General features: G+C 36.1%; 1 protein-coding gene across 1 annotated transcript in view; it reads left to right on the top strand.

Moving 5' to 3' along the window:
• Nucleotides 1–20,763, top strand: part of Cntn3 (contactin 3) — a 348,226-nt gene that overhangs the window by 173,831 nt on the left and 153,632 nt on the right. Inside the window, exon 5 of the mRNA XM_051203480.1 lies at nt 14,305–14,400. Coding sequence (XP_051059437.1) covers nt 14,305–14,400 — 96 coding nt within the window. The remainder of the gene's footprint in view (nt 1–14,304; nt 14,401–20,763) is intronic.

Below are 20,763 nucleotides of genomic sequence, written 5' to 3'. Positions count from 1 at the left end.
TGCTCTTCCATCATGGGTCATAGAGAAAGCAATGTAAACAAATCATGACACTTCTGAGGGCTAGGCCTCATAGTTCTAGGAGATGCTATCCAGGTTGCTTGGGAAGAAAAGGTTTCAGTGCTGTTATCAAATTCTGGACCCTTCATGTTGCAATACTGACCTGTCAGACAAGATGTATCCACTTGCTATAGTGGCACGATCCAGTTGGATTTCATGTCTGTTCCACTGGAGAGGGTTTCAAGTTTGAAACTGCAATCTTGGACAAACGTCCCTGATTTTTGAGGTCATAGACCCTAGGGTCGAACTTGCTATTTTTATTATGTTAAAATGTTCATTAGTCAAATGCCTTTTAAATATTTACATTTATACTCTTAGAACTGTTTTTGTCAGTGGGCAGCAGTGAATGGAGATGGGGGAACTCATCAAATGCCCTCCCTTCACATGCATGTGTATACATTAGTGCATATACATGTCACAGTGTTCTGGTATAGGTCAGAAGGGAACTTTACAGGAGTTGGCTCTCTGTATTCATTTTCTGGGTCCCAAGGAATAAACTCAAACTTGGCCACAAGTGGCTTTCCACACTGAGTGATCTTTCTGGCCCTGTGCTGTGATCCTTAATGATAGAGCATACTTTTCCTGACACAACTACAGCATTCTTCATTTTTGTTACCCTTGCTTAGCAACCCATATTAAGAGGCACCATAAAATGACTTGCATTCAAGATCCATGCCTTAGTAGCACTCCTTTGGCTTGCTATCACAGCAAAGTATCAATGTTGCAAAAGTATTCCTATTTAATTCCACTAATTGTGGTAGAGAGCATTTGTAAAATAAGGGCCACTTTAATGTCTACATGTGTTATTCTTTGAATGCTTTGACTCATGACAAATGGTTAACTAAAATAGATCATGATTGTATTAAATATTATAATTGCCTTTGCTAGTATCAATCTTCCTGAATGACAACAATATCCATCATGGTTCTGTTACATGATAGTTATCTAGGTACAATATTCTTTATTGCACCCATTCTGTTTGCCAACTTCACAAACTATAGCTCTATTTAATTTTCCAACTCAACCATTTTTTTAAATCATCTTTCCACATTAGGAGGCATGCCATCATGGGTACAAACACTTTCTTGCTAAGTAAAATTGTTCACCTTCATTTATATTTAATACTTGATAATGTTATTCATTTGTAGATTTTAATTAAGAATTTTAACGTGGTTGATGATGTCCTTTAATTGACATATAAAAGAGCAGGGCATATTCAGCAAATACCCGACAGGTTTATAATTGAGAAAATTGAAGTTCTTATTCAAAGTGCCTCAATTAAACTAGTTTTCCTAAGAGTATATCAAAAATTAAATTGATAACTGGAAATGAAGCTATGCCAAATACAGTTAAACATTCTAGTTAGGGTAAGAGAAAGATGCACCAAAGAGAAGAGTATTTGCTAACAGTGGGAATGTTGCATCCTTAAATATAATAAATGTACAAAGCAACCCTGATATTAAAGCATTTGATAACTTTTATGGTCCGTTCCCAGACCTCTGAGAGTTATGGGAGGATAAAGAATTGTATGTAAAGAGATTTTTTTTTTATGTCCCACCAGACAGCTCACAAATAATGACATGGAGACTTCTTTTTAATTATCAAAGCTCATCCTAGAGCTTAGGCTTTTTCTTCATTAACTCTATTAACTCAAATTAACCCATTTATATTAATCTATGTTCTATAATTACCTCTCTTCTGTCTTGCACCTTATGTTTCCACTCTGTGTTTCCTGGTGTCCCCTGTGCTCCCAGTTATCTTTCTTTTCCTTTTTCTCCCAAGAAATCCCACTTATATCTCCTGCCTAGCTAATACCCAATCAAAAGGCTATTAGCTATTAGCAAACCAATCAAAAGGCGCCTTGGCAGAGACACATCTTCACAGTGTACAAATACCCTGCAACATGTGTTGTTGTGTGCATGTAGATGTTTTGTGACCATGTGTGTACATGTACACATGCTTATTCATGCATTCCCAATGTCATTGCATCATATAAGATGTAGACATTTGGAAAACAAGGGGAGATTTCAGATGCCAATAGGACATCTACCGCTTAGGCTTCTGAAACTTGCTTAGTTCCTGTGACAAATGTAGAACTCTTGGTTATCTCTTCTCCCTCTTACCAAGACATAATATTTTCACTTACTTTGTTTACTTAAAATTTCCATTAGTTCACAGTATATTCGATTTATTCTCACAAACACACAGTTAACTTGAAATCTAAATCCATTATGTCAGAATGTGACTGTATTTGGAAATAGTGTTACAATATGATGCATTCATGAAGTTCATGGTGACGTATGTGGGATCTCAAACATCAAAATGACCAGTGTCTTTGTAAGAAAGCATATAAATAAAGACAAACTATATATCAGTGAAGGTGGATAATGGAAGCTACAAGTCAATGAGTGTCCGAACTGATCATGGGGCTAACAATAGGAAAGGGTAAAGAAAGAATTGCCCATCAGTTATAAATCCATCCTAATTCGCATATATTTTTGTATTTAAGTAGTTTAACTCATGCCCATTCCCTATGGTGAGATTCCTTGCTCAGCCTTAACTCAGGGGGGTGTTATCTCACCCCACCTTAATGTGCCAGACTTTACTGACTCCTCATGGGAGCCCTCACCCATTGGAAGGAGTGGATGGGCGTGGGCTGGCAGGGAGGCAGGGAGAGAGCAGGAGGAGCAGGGCAGTGGAAGGGAGAACTTTGGTTGGAATGTAAAATGAAATTTAAATAAATAAATACATTTTAAAAAATAAATACATATCTCTACTTTTAGCTAAAAAAAAAAAAAAAAAAAAAAAGCTTGAACTAGAAACCCCTCTCAAGGGTGCCTTAAGTTCCTAAGTGGAGAATTCTATACAACTTACGGATCCCTGCACCTGTTAGTATAATATGTAATACACTTTGTAAGTATAAAAGTAAATGCTTGTCTTTATTGTCTTTATTTATCCTGGTTCTTAGTGAAACTCACAAAAGAAACAAGTAATAGAAGCTGTGTTTATTGAAAAACCAAAGAAATATAAGTAACTATATATTCACAGTTATAGTGTTTGGATTGTTTCTATGGTGACAACTAGGATATCAAAATATTTATATCTATCTGTTATGTTCAGTTTGTTTTAGGGAATTGTATTAAAATGGTAAAAATATATGACTTTGTTTTCTTAAATAAATTCATATTAGTTTGGATTTTGTGTTCCTTAGTTAAATAATTTTAAAGATTTACTTCATGCAATGTAAAATGATGTCATAAAAAATGTCAAATTACTTACCTAAATTGTGACTTGCATAGCTCTCCCTACTTGTCATATTTAAAATTTAAAATTGAGACATATAACATAGTAACTTGAACCCAACATTAAAAATGAATGCATGTTCTACATGTCACAATTATATTTATTATTCTTCTCAGAAAATGGCAATTCTTAGAAGTCAACTGTTCAAGGAAGCAATCTAAGATATTGTTTATCTCTCACCAGTAAAAATTATTTGTTTTGTGTGTTGGTGGAGGTGATAAAAGTGATAAAAATTTCCTACTGAAATGTTTCAGTTGGTAAATGTTTTCTTGGTAAATATGAAGACCAAGGTTTGATTCCCCAGGATAAATAACACTTTCTGATTGTGATGGTGTGTATTTTTATTCCCAGTACTGGGGATGCACAAAAAGGCTCAAGGTCTCCTGGAAAGCCAGCATAGCCTAGCCTACTTGTCGAGCTCCAGGTTGCAATTGTCGGAATCAAAGTAGAGACAGTATTTCCTGTGCACCCATGAGATTGGAATTTCTATGTCCAGAACCTTTGTAAGAGTTAAGAGCAGTAGTGTATATCCATACAGTCTGATAATTCTACAGCAAGATGGAAGGAGACACCCTTAAGCTCATCATCCAGCTAGCATGATCTATAAGGCTACAATGAATAATAACAATAATAAACAGAGAACTTGTCTCAAAGTGGAGGGTGGGGATCAACCTAAGAACAAAGTACAATAACAGACACACCCCTACATTCACACACAGATACACATATGCACACACATCATAAAAAATACATCACACACACACACACACACACACAACAGGATTTTGAGGTGGATTATAACCTGCACATAAGCCTAATTTCAGGGGACATGTGCCCCCCCCCGACCACATGCACATAGAAAGAATTCACTAATTTATCTTGTTCTGTAATTGATACATGCCAAGCATTAATCTTTGTGCTTAAAATACAATACTGTTTGAGAAAAATGGTTATAGTCTTCTGTAGATTCTATGCTAGTGTGTATGTGTAATAGTAAATTTACAAACCATATGTAGATTCTACTGTATTATATAGCTTATAGCTTTAGAGAATCACAAAACTACAGAGAGTTATAGGAATAATGACTACTGGAAATCTACTTTGGCTGGTTAGTTTTTGTGTCCATTACACAAACTAGAGTCACTTAGCAAGAGAGAACTTCAGTTAAGGAATTGCTTCCATTGTAGTGACCCATAAGCATGACAATGGGGCATTTTCTTGATTATTATTTGACAAAGGATGGTCCATCCTACTGTGGGTAGTACCATCCCTAGGTAAAGATGTGTGCCTGGGCCATATATGGAAACCAGCTGAGCAAAGCACAAGAAGCAAGCCACTGTGCAAAGTTCCTTTGTCTCTGCTTCAGTTCCTGCCTCCAAGTTTCTGCCTTGAATTTCTTCCTCTTCTTCCCATGATGAGAGCGTGGTAGCCAAAGAAACCCTTTCCTCCCCTCAAGTTGGTTTTGCTCAGTGTTTTATCACAAGAGAAAACAAACCTAAGCAATATTTTGCCCAAATATAGTATTGTCATATTTTTGAAAATATTCCATTGATCACTACCTCGTTTCCTGTGATCAAACTCCACAGGGTAGGTGATTTAGTAGAAAAAAGTAAAACTTTGCATGATAAGGAGCCAGTGATCTGGGGGAAAAAGACAGAAATTTAGCTTTCTGCATAGTGATGGAAGCACCTCAGCAGATCTGTTGAATAGCTCATTAAATGACTGAAAGCAATCAACATACTAAAATAAGACCTTACAGTAGGACACATATTATGATCTTGAGCTTCTTAGGTGTGAGTTTCCAAGTTTAAAGAGCACCTAAAAGCATAAACTTTAATTTGGATGTGGAAACATAGCATTGAGTAATATTGCTTCTTTCCTGGCTTAGAAAGCGAATGCTTCCTGACACTGTAACTAGGTTAAAAACACCTTCTCTTCTTCTTCTTTTCCTCCTCCTCCTTTTTCTTCTTCTGAGAAATCAAATACTAGTCAGGTGGTGGTGGTGTATGCCTTTAATCCCAGCACTCGGGAGGCAGAGGCAGGTGGATCTCTGTGAGTTCGAGACCAGCATGGTCTATAAGAGCTAGTTACAGGACAGCCTCCAAAACCACAGAGCAACCCTACCTCAAAAAAAATAAAATAAAATAAAATAAAAATAAAAATAAAATACTAAAGATTTATTTGGCAATAGATCAGAGTTCTTGTTGACTTCATCCAGGGTAAAAGCTAAGACCAGAAGTAAAATTAATTGTAATTGTCAGCTGATGTTCTGTAAAAGGATGCCATGTTTAATATGGACAGAGATCAATAGGTGATTGTTTGTAGTCAATATAAAGACTACCCTGTACTGTACAGTATTCCCAAACTCCCTCAAATGTTGAAACAAATATCTTGGGTTGTGAAGTTGGAAAGACATAAGGACCTGGAAGCTTGTAAAAGCTTTAAAGCCCATGGGGCTGGATCTCTCATAAATGAGATGTGCCATTAGCATTTTCCTCAGAAAGCATTTTGCATCTCTGGTTTGTGAGTGCTTCCTAGGAAGGTAAAGACAAGGGCACAAGCTTTGACCAAACAGTAAACATGAGCATTTTCATTTTGAAATTATTGAGTGATATAAAAAAATGCTCATGATGTGTTAGCTAAAGTGTTTATATTATTTTCTTGTGAAAACTACTGAACTGGCTAAGGCTGCCAAATGACAGATGAGTACACAATAGATTTTATGGAGCAACATGGTGGTGCACACATGTAGGATTTGCTGAAGAAGGCAGAGGCAGGAGGATCATTAGTTTGAGGCCAGCCTGGGCTATACCTTCTATTCTTGCCATTGGTTTGCTCATGCAAATTTATGAATAGTTCCATCAGCATGGTCCTTCTCACAGATTAAGAGAATCATAAGATGGAATCCTCATAACTCTCCTTAGTCATACACATTTATATATCATTAGGCATGAGAAACAAACAAAAATAAAAACAGCAACAACAACAACAAAAAAAATCCAGTAGTACATCATTGGTGCTTTTTTTTTTTTTTTTTTTTTTTTTTTTTTAATCTTGGGGACAAGTAACAGCTATCTAACTGGACTCAAGATTGGTTCAATGAAGGAAATTTATGCATAATTCTGTAGACCTTGATAACTTCCTATGTTGGGATAGGAACAGATCCTGGAAAAGAACATTCTATTGCTATTTCCCTAAACAAATATCATTTTTAACTATATTCTAAATACGTATACTTAAATATAAGTGCAGCTCTCATGCCTCATCCAAGAAGCTTAGTTTTCAGCACATAGAGATTATTACAGAGATGCACAGCTGCTCAAAATTCAGGGAATAAGTGTTGGTGGGGTACTTAGCTCCAACTGATAGATCTATAACTCAGTTCCTATAGCCAAGGGTCAGAAAACATTACAGTAGTGAAGGAGGAAGACTGTAAGCCATAGGACAGAGTACCAGGATACCTGTTGATAGTGTCCAAACTAAACAATATGTTTATGTCAATAAGACCTGTATAATGACACCACCAGTTAACAGGCCAATGTGGGTGGGTAAATCCCACAAGAACTCACCTGGGTAAAGAGCTATAGTTAATTGTGGTGAGAGGTCAGTGATGCCCTCTTACATAGGTTGTCCAATGAGTTCCTACTAAGTTTGTTCAATCCAGTGGACATGCCTGGACATATGTACATATGAACAATGTGAAATTTACTCAATAGGTTGTATACACATAAGGACACACACACACACACACACACACACACACACACACACACACACACCTGGAGTTTCCTTCCAGCTTGGTCTCACATACATTTTGCCCCAAATAAGCACCCAGACACTATATTAATTATAAAACTATTGGCCGATGACTAAGGCTACTTACTGGCTATCTCTCTCTTAATTATTAACCCGTAACTACTAATCTATGTCTTTCTACCTGGCATAGAAAGCTTGGCATGACCTATCTTATTGGCCTCTACATGGCATCTTCTCGAAGTGTCTCTCTGCCTCTTTCCCCATCATTCTCCTTGTCTCCTAGTCCTGGCTATGATCTTGCCTCTCCTGTTCAATCAGTGTTTTATTCATCAACAAATAAGAGAATTATATATTCAGAAGAACATCCCCCATCACACATACACATAAAACAAAGAAGAAGGCAGGATCATGAATTTGGGAGGGAGGGCATAGTAGGAGTTAGACTTTGGGAAATGAATTGAAAGTGATGTTGATGATGTTGACATAGAGCTCATGTACTAAATTAAAAAAAATCAATAAAAATTTAAAATATTGAATGTCAAGTTCTCTGAAATTAGAGAGGTATTTCTTTTCAGATAGTTCATAAAATAGTTCATAAAATAAATTTTAATGGCCCTCTGTATTTCAATGAAGACCGTTAGTATAAATAGATCATTTAATTAAAGAAAAAGTAATTTCCCATTAATTTTGTATGCTAACTAATGAATAGTTGTGACAGAAAAAAAAGTAAACTTAATTAGGTCCTCACCAGGGTGCTCACTCATACCAGCCCATAGGAGCTCTTGCCACATGTCAACTATGTTCTTATTGCATGGTGTTGCTGAGTGAATCACTGAAGAGAAACTGCTCTTAGTAAGGTCAGGGAGAGGTTTCTTTGACGGTTGTGCATAGGGGTAAGGTATAAAGTTGGGAGCATTATTGCAATATGCAAATTTTGGTTTCCCTTCTTTTTGGATGGACAGAAGTGAGGTTTTACCATACATCTTATCTCTATTATTACAATTACATTAACAGCAGCTATCAAGAGCTTTAAGACTCATCTCATAAGGTGTTGAAATCAACAATATTATGTAGCAACTACTTGACTGAGTACAAGGGGAAGAAGTAGAAACTATTTTTGCCCAAGGCGGGAGTATAATAAAAAATAGAGTCAAGCAGCTTAGTCTTCCAAAAGACATAAAAATTAGCATTCCGTGAATCACAGATAAGTCTGGCTAGACTGTGGTTAGAATGAGACATAGGCTTCTCCTTGCCTGGAGAGTGGAAGCTATTTGCTAACACTTATTGATCCCCTAAAGTGTTCCAAGAATTTTGTGTTTATTTTCTCACACAGTGATCTCAGCAGGCTTCCAACACAGGCAAAACTATCTGCATATTTAGGACAACAAACCTGACATCAGAGTCTGAGAAGTCCCTATGAGTGATTAGGGCTTTGCAAAGGAGCCATTGAGACATTTTAACCCAGCCTATTAAAAAGCTTTTTAAAATATTTGAGAACATAATTAAGGTAAATGTGTTGTAGTAGTGCTATCTGTTCCCATTTTCATAATAATGTCATTTTATACGATCTCTTCATTTCCAGATTAGTGAGTTGCTGTTAGTAAGTGAAAGGGCCAAGTACTGAAAACTTGTCCAAGTAGCATAGATTTCAAAGATTGTATTCCACAATAGTCTAACTTACAGTGGTAATGTGGTCTGTAATAACACCACTTTTTTCTAATGCCTCATAAAAATCAGATTGATGTTTCTCCCCTTTCATTTCATTTTTGAGACAGAATCTTGCTATGTAGATCCAGGATGGCTGCAATATCTTGGCCTTTCTGTCCCGTTCCACCATGTATTGATATTGCAAGCATGTGCCATCACATCCAGTGATCAGATGGACTTTCAAAATGTGGTCATCACTGTTGGTTTGGAACTATTTTCAAAAACATTATCCATGCTGTGAGTTATTTATTTCAAAGAAAACACAAGTAGTTCTTTGTTTTTCTACAAAAGAAAGCATAAATATATTTGTTAAGCCAGAAATTGATATGTATATAATTGTATACATATAGGTAAAATAAATTAAGCCATTAAAAGACAGTTTTTCTTCACTTTTCTGCATTAACTATGTTTTAAAAATTTAGTGTTATTTTGGATAGTCGAGGTGCACACCTTTAAATTGCAGAACTGAGGGAAGCAAAGGCAGGCAATTTGCTCTCTGTGAGTTCAAGGCTAGCCTGGTCTACAGAGTGAGTTCCAGGGCAGCCAGAGCTACAAAGAGGAAAAAAGAAAAGAAAAGAAAAAAAGAATGAAAGAAAAGAAAAGAAGGAAGGAAGAAAGAAATAAAGAAAGGAAAAAAATTAGTGTTATAAATATAATTAATATATAATCCAATGGAGGTGTGTGTGTGTGTATGTGTGTGTGTGTGTGCTTGCCCAGTGTGTTTCTTTGAATAGATGTATGATAAGACAAGAACTACAAAAAAATTGTAAAGTATTAGTGATTTCCTGACTGCTGCGTAAAAAGAGGGGTTTATTGTTTGAAAGTAGCAGAACTAAATTCAGATTGTTAATTGAACTTATTCTTTTAAAACAATTATTCTTGTTTGCTTTTCTAGGCTGGTGGATATTTCTTAATAACTGAGTGTTATTAGTGCAGTGGATATTGTTAAAGAATAGAACAGCTTGCACAAAAGGCAGCAGAGGAGCAAGCAAGAGAGGGGTTTGGATTAAGGCATGCTATCTTTCCTGACCAGGTACAATAAGAGGTGAATAGAAAGAAAAGGATGAGGCTGCTGCACAGACCTTTAGCCTTGTTAAGCAAACCAACCTAATAGTAAACATCTATAATGCTCTGTGAGTATCTTCTTCACATAGAGTGGGTACTTTTAACTGGTGCTTGAAAACAAATGCACTTAATGTAATTTGAGAGAAGGAGGTTAGGACATGGGTAAAGTTTCACACTTTTACTCAGAGTTGGAGATCATACTCTCTTGTGTTGATACCCAGGACACAGGCATAAGCATATGCATGAGTATGCACATACATCTGTTGATGCACTGAATAAAAACAAAAATGTGCATGTTAACAATAGGGCATTAGATATTCATTTTTAATATTTTAGCAATTATTAAATGTAGTATCAATTTTATGAGGAAAACTCAATATTATGTGTAGACAATAGATTGCTTAAAAAGTGACAGACTAGTGATGTGAATTATAGGCTGGTGACCCTTTGCTCTTTGTATAAAATCCGTATATGAGTGAGTACATATTATTTATTCTTTGCTTTTATATTCAGTTTGTTGATGAGATTCTGTGTATCCACAAGTTCCTGGTTAGAAAATATATGATAACCAGCTAAGGATGAAGGTGGACAGGCAAAAGCCCAGACCTCCTTCTAGCTGGGCTGCAGAAGTTGCTCCCACCCATAGACCTACCCAGTATTTTGTTTCTTAGTTGTTTCTAGGTTTCAAGGTTGCAACCAAGATTAACCAACAGGAGGGTTTGTTTTCTCCCCATATCCCCTGGGGTCTCAAGAAAAGAAAGAAAATCTCTCTGTACCTTGCCTAATGTTAAGTTTCAAACCCTCAACAAAATGCTGAGATACTTATAAACATATCAAAACTGATTGAAGGTGGCTTCCAGGTTCTACCAGCATCCCTCAGTCCCTATCTGTTAGAGTCTTCTGGGCTGGTATAAGCTTCCCCTGTCCTAAACTTCTCCAGCCCAGAGACAGGGCTGGGCTGCTTTTCTCCCACTCCACTTTCCTCCTTCAGTTATTTAGGCTACCATTCCTTTTGGCATTTTAGCCTTGTGGCCCTTGGCTGTCACTCCAGATTCCTCTCTCCTCCTCTACTCTCTCCTTTTTTCCCTCTCATCCTACACCTGGACACTGTCAGCCGGTCATTGGCAGTCTGCACCCTTCCTTATTTATTTTTATTGTGTATAAAGATGTTTTCCCTAACAGTATTAATGCGTATCTTGTACATACAGTGCCAGCAGAGATCAGATCCCCTTGAAATGGAGTTATAGACGTTTGTCATCTGCTGTGTAGGTGCTAGGAACTGAACACAAGTCTTCAGCAGAGAATCAACTCTATGAATTATCTCTCATACCATCTTATCACACTATTTGTGTTACAGACACTTTCATTGATTCTCTAACAATTGAGATATTTAATTTGGATCAAATCTTATACATGTTCAAAGGAAAATTTAGTGTGTTTCAGGTTCAAACAGTGAGATTATTACGCGTGAAAACTTGCTAGTTTTAAGTGATTGTCAGATACCTGCATTTTGAAATAAGTCCCTGGTAAAGATAATTAGGAAATTTAAGACACACTGAGGAAATGCTGCTTTAGGGGGAAAACTTCAACTACAGTGACAGAAACTTGCTGTCAGTGATGTTCTGGTAAACACATTGGAGCCAAGATTATTACTGTTTTTTCATAGGACTGATGCTAATGTCCCATGAACTATCCATATCAGGAATTAAAGGCAATGTCCCCTTATTCTCCCTTACAGGACAGTGTACTGATAGAAATGGCAGACCAGTCTGTGCTAAACAGTATTTGAGTGTAAGCAAAAGATATTTTCACCTGTAGAAGAGAATTTTTAAATAGAATTACCTTCTTTCCTTTCATTTCTTTCTGTCTCACTTATTCATTCATGTGTGCTTGGTTGCTGGCTAAAATTAGTGACTAAAAAGTTACTATGTCAGGTTGGTATGAAGGCTCAGTTGGTAATATCACTTGCCTTGCAATCCTGGAGTAGATCTCTCCAGGGAAAGGACATTGGGTCCCAAGGTGAAAGGAGAAAACCAACTAGAAAAGTTGTCCTCTGACTCCACTTGTCTACCTAGGCATATTGCTTTTTCATATACATAGTACTGTTGAATAAAATTAGAATATTAAGAATCTCAGAGGTATAAAAGCATGTAAGCAGAAGAAAACAAGGTAAAGTAAAAGAGCAACAATGATATCTACTTAGCTCCCTAGGAAGCATCTTTGAAATTTCTTTGCTATGAGTAGATTTTACTCTTACTTGACATTGAAATATTTGAAAAGTTCAATATTCTAAGCTACAACTTGGTTACACTACAGGAGTTTTAGCATTTTAAGAATCTTTATCTTAGCTGCATCTATAAAAAGTTATAATGTCATACATCTCTGTAGACCAGCCTCTAACTAAAATGAATCCTTAAATCCCCTTCTTTTCTGGTTGCACCTGTTCGATTGGTGACATATCCTCCACTCTACAATCAATACTACTTCTCAATAACAATAAAATCTTAAATACAAGAATTCATTTGCCTGTTGTACTGATTTATGGTGCTTGGAATACTTCTAAATGTCTATCGATTACACTTTTATCAGTTTGAAAATAAGTCCTTGTCTTTTTATGTTTCAAAGGACAGTTGGAATTTTCTAAATTTTATTACAGAAGGTATGCTCTGGGGTATACTGTACTGCACTGTAAGCACTTAGACTTTTTATAAAGTGCTTATGAGCTAAGAAACGAGTGTGGGTGTATAAAAGTGTGTATGTGTATGTGTGTGTTAGTGTGTATGTGTATAGTGCAATTTTTCATATATGCATGGTAATTCATGTGTAATTCTCAAACATTTTTATTTGAAGTTAGAGAAACAGATTTTTCTTCTGTTTCTTGCATAGACTTTTAATTAAGCATAGTATTTTCTAGTTACAATTTTCTAGTCACAATGAGTTTATTGTGGGATTTACTTGGAACTCAGAAAAGAGTAACAATTTGTATAGGCTTCAGTTATTTAAAAAAGGCTATCTTAAATGCCCTTCCCTGATAATGAGATTGATGACTAACATATCTACCATCATAGAGCCCTCTTCTACTAGATAATGGAAACAGAAGCAGATACTCACAGCTAAACACTGAGCCAAACTGGAATCTAGATGCAGAGAGGGAGGAGTGATAAGAAAATGGGAACAAGACCAGGCTACAGAAACCTACAGAGACTACTGACCTGAACAAGGGGGAGCCAATGGACCACCAGACTGATAGCTGGGAAACCAGCATTAGGCAGACTCTGACCCCCTGAACCTGGGTTTCAATTAGAAGGCTTAGGCAGTCTGAGGGACCTCCTTAGTGGAACCAGGAAGTCTCCCTTTTGCAGGAAAGGACTTTGGTTCCCCAAGGAGGGATACCCTAAAGGCAGGAGGGAGTGCCTAGTCCCTATTCCAAAAGACTTAACAGATTTTGTTAATCCCTCCTGGAAGGCATCACCCTCCCTGTGTAGTAGAATAAGAAAAAAATGTTTTACCATTAAAAAAAAAAAAAAAAAAAAAAAAAAAAGGAAGAAGTCCATAGTTCTTTTGTTCTGTGGTTAGTTAAGCTAGGAAGTTTAAATCTATATGTGTTATCTTTAGTTGTTATAGGAAGAAATGATGCTTTTAGTAAAAATTACTGCTAATAATAAAAATAGTTTTTGCCATTGATTGATCCTTAAAAAAAAAAAAAAACACATTATTGAATTCTTGAAAGTCATACTGTGGGCGATTGTAGAAATAACAAGTGTTTCTTCAGCTATAAATAAAAGTAAGCATATTCATTTAATTTGTTGCATTCAAAGTTCTACTTACTTGGTTTTTTCCCCAGCGATATGTACCTTCTATACAGCCCTTCATGACATTAATCAGACTGCTACCTAGAAACTGTCTATTTTTAAATTGTTCTATAATTAGAAATAATTACAGGTAGGGATAAAATTTGTACAGGCTGGTTATGATCTGGTATTATAAGGTAGATGTTTGGGAGTGGGTGGACAGACAGTGGAGTTGACTGTCTTTAGAATACAGTGAGTTGCTGAGGGGATATGGCCATCCTGTTTCCAATGGTGGTATACTTAGTTGTTTTTATTGAATCATCTTTTGTAGATATTTTATTCTCACATACACTTTGCTATTTTGAATGCTCCATACCATTGTAATCCTGTTACAGCAGCATAGGGTCTATGGATATATATATATATATATATATATATATTTGTATTGTATTTATACAATTGATTTCCTAGAGAGCTTAATAAATACATCAAGTCTTACCTTTCTTCCTGAATGCAAACATTCTCTTGGGGTTCCCTGGGGGAGATTTTAACATTTGTCTCCAAGGAAAGAGAATGTGTTGTTTTTTATTCTGAAAAGTCCTTCTTGCTTTCTTTTTTAAATTAGATCTTGAAAATTTTAAGACCAGAATGAGAAGCACAGTGTCAGTCCGAGAAGGTCAGGGGGTTGTCCTTCTCTGCGGACCCCCACCACACTCCGGTGGTGAGTACCATTCTCTAATCTGCTTATCATATGCCTGAGGTTCCAGTGCAAGACCTGCACTTCACACCCCAGGGTTGCTTCTGGGATTTGCTCTAAGAAGCTGGATGACCAATTCTAAGTTCTCTTGCCGGAACTGCAACACAAGAGACACCAATTGTTGGCCATGCTCTGTGATTCTACCTTGGAACATCTTGATTTATTTCGGCATTTGAGGAGGTATCACACAGTCCTCTCTTTAGTATTAAACCACATTCATGAAATAAATATATAAGTCTGATGAGACTGTAGGCGAAGAAAGAAGAAATTTCATCAAATAACACACATCAACCCTTTAGATGAATGCAGGAGTATTAGTCAGTGAGTAGCATAAACAAAAATATATCAGATTTAGATATAAAGGATGTGCGTTTTACTGATCCAAATCTCCTCAATGATGTGACATAATCCATATCCACTGTCTTGACATAATTGGCTTATTTATTATTGGACTGTAGACCTAGGCCAGCATTTGTGTTCTGCCCAATTGCATAGCACCAAGTTGCTTTATAACATGAAGCAAAGTATCTGCTGAACACATGAACATATTGCTGAAATGAAAAATTTTGTAGACCCAGAATATTAAAGATGCTCTTGAGGAAACAAACAAAACAAAACAAAAACTAACTTATTTCCCAAGGTATAGTACTTAATGACTATCTTAGGTACCAATCAGGTCGACATAGTTATTTAGAGATTTTTTATAGAAAGAACACTTTCTACCTCAGCTGTTTCATCTGCTTGGAGATGACTGAAGGGCTTTAATTCTGTAGAGGGTGAGAGGCAGATCTCAGAGCACATGAAGCTGTGAGTTCAGGGCTTAGCCATACAATCAATGAAAACAGTTTCTAAGAGCTCATGGCCCTTGTTGGGGCAACTGAGGTTTTCTTCCCTGAAATCCTCAAAACCTTAGCCTTCTCTCACTTTACTCCTTTGTATTATTTTTGCTTACTTTCTATTGCTTCATTTCCTCTTGGTTCTTTCTCTATGGCTAAAATATTTTAAAGCATTAATTTTGGTGAGATAAGGAGCTATATATCACATTTGATTCTCCTCTCATAGTCCCTCTTAGGGGACCTAATGAAGCAAGCATGAAAAAGAAGTGATAATCATGAAAATAATGTTAGTTGTAATGGCTTCCAATATTGTGTTTTCCTCAGATATTAAGCAGTATGCTAGTAAAATGGTTTATAAGCATCAACTGCAAGTGAGAGTCTCTTGGTTATGTAGACAATAAGGTGAATCTTAATCTAAGGTAGAATATAAGAGATCATTCTTGGAGATGATGAGAGTGAAATCTTCACCAGAAATGACTCATGTGGCTTAAAGTAAGAGAAAACCCTATCATAAATCCTTCCCACCCAACTTATATAAAATTTTTCCAAGTATTGATAAGAGGACAGATGGCCTATCAAGACTTTCAGAGATATAAGTAGTAAAAGTACAACCATGTTGTTCACTCCTGACCAGATGCTCTAAGCTAGCCCTGTAGCCATTTTGCAAAGGAAAAGACACAGAATGTTCTATAAGACCAGCCTAAGCCAAGGTCTTCTGATATTTCAAAATTAGAAGCAATGCACTGATCTATGGGTATAGCAATGTGCCATTAAGAGTTATTTTATCACTATGTTCATTTACCAGAATAATAGTAATAGGTTTTTCCCTGAGACAATGACCTAATTAGTGTCAAGTTCTTTGCATCATTAACAGCATAACATATGGGTTTCATCTCATGTAATAGGGCTTAAATCCAATTTTTAAAAAAGTGGTTGGTTACTTCCCTACCATTCGTGCCATTATTGTATGAGTGGGCATAGCTTTCAGGCAGGTTTTATTATAGGTCATAACACAGTGTTCCTAAGTGGGTGACATTTTTGAATAATTTTGTCCTCTAGGGCTTGTGTAGAACCTTCTAGCACTGTTAATGCTGGCCAGTACAGGTGAAACTTCTGGTTCAATATTAGTTATATTTCTCCATGTTTATTACTGTAAGTATTTATTTTCTTCAGCAATAGGGTCTTAGCAGCAAGTTGTGGAGGGTAACCAATAATGATAGCTTGTAGTTTGAGGGGGGATACATGGAGCATCTTTGGGCAACAACTTACAAAGCTGTGACTTAATTCTGTTACTGGGGGGTTGATTTGGTAGCATATGATTTCTAGTTATGATATACCCTCTCTTGTTATATGGAAAGTTCATTTAAATTACACACACACACACACACACACACACACACACACACACACACACACATATATATATATATATATATATATATATAAGCTTCTACAGTAGTAGTTTTTATATGTCTATCAAAAATCCTCTAGTTATTTGTCCCTCCCTTCATTCTATCCTCTTCTTCTTCCTCCCATCTCCTAACCATTTTACTTATCCTCTTCTGTTTTCTCCTTTATCCCTTAAAAATTTGAGGCAACAGAATTAGTGGCTTTGCTATAATTTCCATGCCTGTTCTTTGAAGAATCACATAGAGACTAGCAGTAAGTAATGTTTTATGAGATGATGAATGCCCTTCCTGAGTTGACTCAAAGTTGAGTTCAGGCATGTTCTAGCCAATGCATCAGAGACTGATAGTTTAGTTGCAAATTAATTAACCCATGTCTTGACATAATGCAGGCTCTGTTCTGGTGAGTCTAGATGTTGTGTTTCTAAGAGGCTTTCCTGAAAAAAATTCCACTGCTAGTCCATAGACCACTCAGCAATAGGATTTTAACTATCTCTTGCATCTTGCAAAGTCCCTGGTGCTTTACCTGTTTATCTTATTCTGCCCTTCAGCCTTCTTCCTTACCTAGCTGCTTTGTTTGGCTTCCACTGGCATGTATTTAGCTCATTTGGTCAAAATATTCTGTCTCCACTGAGATTAGCCCACCATCCACCTCATATTTGAGCCTGAAGCAATGTCCTTTAGGTACTCTTCACCATGATTTATTTCATTGTTTCGTGGCCTGCCAGGTCTCTAACCAATTTGTATATTTTTATTGTCTCATAAAACTCTTGTCTAAGTCCTAAGGCTGAAGTGATATAGCTGGCCTTTTAATGATTATCCCAGAGTTCAAGAAATAAAAGAGATCATTATTTTAATCCATGGCTCCTGATCCCAAGGGTGTAATATGGAAGCAAACATGGTCTCTAACAAAGATTTGCTTTATGTCTCATACTCAATAGAAAATTACTGAAGAATTAAAGTCCATGACACCAATGGACATGGATGCAAGTCATCATTAGATTGGTGTTTTATGCCACAAAATCTATGAATATCTCAAACCATCATGAACATGATCTCTTCAGTGGATCACAATGAGACAGAAATAGAAAGGCACGAAGAAACACTAGATTATACACACCATGCATCCTTTCATCATCGCTGGATGCTATGTAATCTAAAAGATCCTTCTCATACCTTCAGTGCTGTCTCTTATCTTTTTTGCAGAGAACCCTTCAAGAGTCAAAAGAATCATAACTGTACAGAGATTACTCATTTGGTTATAGAATCAGACCAAATGCTGGAGTATGTCGTGTGTTTGCAGTTGCTCTTGACTTTAATCTTCCTCCTGTCAGCATTACAATCAGAAATAACAACAGCTCTGCTGTTTACCAACAGTTAATAATTACTCTTCTATCTTTGTTTTGTCATTCATTGTTCTTTCCACTGTAGCATTTCTCCTAATAGAATTGGTCACAGTTGAGTTGTATTGAAACCTGTTGTTATGGCTTCAGGTGTAGGTCAGGGGTAAGCTCCTTGTTAGCATACAGAAGATTCCAATATTGCCTTTCAATTTTTTTGTGAAATAAATTTCTAAACTTTTGGTTTATTTGAATACATTAATAGTTTTCCATCTATGTAGAGTGGTGAGATGAAATAACATAGCTCAAATTAAGAATCTAGTTAATTTTCCATGTTGCAACCTGGGTTGCTTTGATTGAGAACAGTCATCTACTTATCTAATTCCATGAAAGGAATTTTCCCTCATGGTTGGAGGAAATTAGAAATCTGACTTTTGTCTCCATAAATCCCTTGATCAGAGGAATTGTCATATGAGAAATTTCTTAATTTTCCCTTTATCCTGTCATGTTTTCTATAGAGTAATTACTAATCTAGTTTCCAACAATGTGAAATACTAATAATTAGTACAATTTCTATGTAGATGCTGTACATCATATAATTATTAGGAACTTCAATGCATGAGTAAAATCACCTTGTTGTAAACAAGGTCACAAGACTAGTGTTTAGACACCTCATACTAAAAATTCTAATCAGACAGATATTCATAGTTTAATCAAGTTATTCCATGCACATATTTTAATAATGAGTTGATTTTATTCAAGGTTGGCTGGTAAAATTTATTGTGTATGGATAAAAGCCTCAATGCCTGTCCTACTGTTTCACCAGCAAACTTTTCTCTGCTGCACCTTGCCGTGTCTATACTCCATGCAGGCATTTGAGCATTCAGTTCTGTAGAATGTCATCCACTTCTAATAACACAGCCTTTGGGATGTGCAAAGGAGGGTGTGAGGTGTCAGGCAGCAGGTAGTAGAGGCTGAAGCAACTTTGTGCTAAAAATTGCTGTGTAAAGTGTTGGTGTGACCAAGGCGAGAACTCAAGCTGCACAGACAGATGGTGTTGGATTTACACCCTGTGGAGCTACATCTTTATTGCTTTTTTTTCCCTTCCAAAATGAATGGACAAAAATGTAAAAGTCATCCCAGGTAGCTTAGATGGCACCAAATAAAAATTTTCATCTCTGTATAAATTTGTTGAGTTAGTGGAGACATTATCAAGACAGAAAGACCCATCACCTAATGTGAATAGGTACATAATTCTAAACAATAATTTCCCGAAATACTTTTATTTGAAACCATAGCTTCCACGTGTTTCATAAACTCAGTTTTCCTAAACTACAATTCACTGTTTATAACTCAGTCACACCTGAAACAGAAGCTTTCTTTAAATGTTAGAGTCAAAGCCTTTCTGAAAGTCATCATAGTTTTCCCTTAAACAGAATGTAGACTTGATTCACTTCAAAACTGTTGTCTTCTATTTTCATCAAAACAGAATCCAAGGCAGAATGCTAGGTAGCTACATTATCATGTCACTGCCCTCATCAAAACTGAAAGTAGAATTAAGAACCTGATTATTGTTGGATTATGAAGGATTTGTCATCTAAACTACAGCACATTGCATCTAATCTATTGCTTCTTGCTAAGCGGTAGGCAAAGAAGTTGAGGATCTACCTGTAGACTGAATAGATAACATATCACAATTATATAAGTATTTAATTTTTTTTCTGTCAACACTGATGTGACCATTAACATTATTCAGATTTAGAAATCCTAACTGATTCATAATGACATCCACACAAATATATTCTGGATCTGATGACCTATTATAAGCCTCAGCTGGAATCATAGCCTATTGCAAACCATTTCATCTCTAAAGAGTAATAGTTGGTATAATTAATAGACTCAGTTGCTGCACATTCATTTTATAGTTGGAATCCTATGTTAATATAAATTGTTTAATTGTAGAAATTATGAATTAAAAGTATTGAGTTAGACAACCTTCCATCTTTCCTTTCCTCCTCCCATCTATGTATCTATCATTCTATCCATTCATCCACTTTATTTTCATTGCTGATATATCCAACAAATAACTGGGTGTGTGAAACACGTCATTCATCTAAGAACATTTTTGCTGTTGTATCTAAAAATAATTGATATTAAATGGGGGGGTATACCTATGAGCAATCTGGCAATAAACTGGTTAGGATATATTCAACTCAATTGTGATTGAGTCCTATCCAAGCCAGTCTCCAAATGTAATTTAGTGGGCTCACCTTGCAGAACATTGACAGTTCATTAAGAGTTCCCATATTCTCAGGATGTTGGGTCACTTGGGAGTCACAAAGGTGATCTCCTTGAAACTAAGTAGCCTTTGAATGACAGACAGTAACAGTGCTGATATTCAAGATGACATTGTATCTATTTAAAGAAATGAATGATTGATATTATAATACTGGCAAGCTGAGGCTCAAGTGGTTATAGAATTTACACAAAGCCATACAGCAAGAAGTTTCAGCTTCAGATGTACAAGTAATACTTTTTAAAATTAAAAGTATAGAAAATATATTAAATTTATTATGCACATATAAATTACAACCTTTGAGTATATGTTTTTATTTTATCTCAAATTGCATTTTTTAAACATTCCTTCAAATACTTTTGATGGTTACCTGTTTCTAACTAAAATATTTTTAAGCACCATCTTACACACAAACACGGTATATAGAAATTCTAAATCTTTTTTTGTGA

This window comes from Phodopus roborovskii, unplaced genomic scaffold (genome assembly GCF_943737965.1).
Source record: "Phodopus roborovskii unplaced genomic scaffold, PHOROB, whole genome shotgun sequence".
NCBI classification, from domain to species: Eukaryota; Metazoa; Chordata; class Mammalia; order Rodentia; family Cricetidae; genus Phodopus; species Phodopus roborovskii.
The sequence above is the reverse complement of the archived record's forward strand: the minus strand, read 5'-3'. Positions and strand labels throughout refer to the sequence as shown.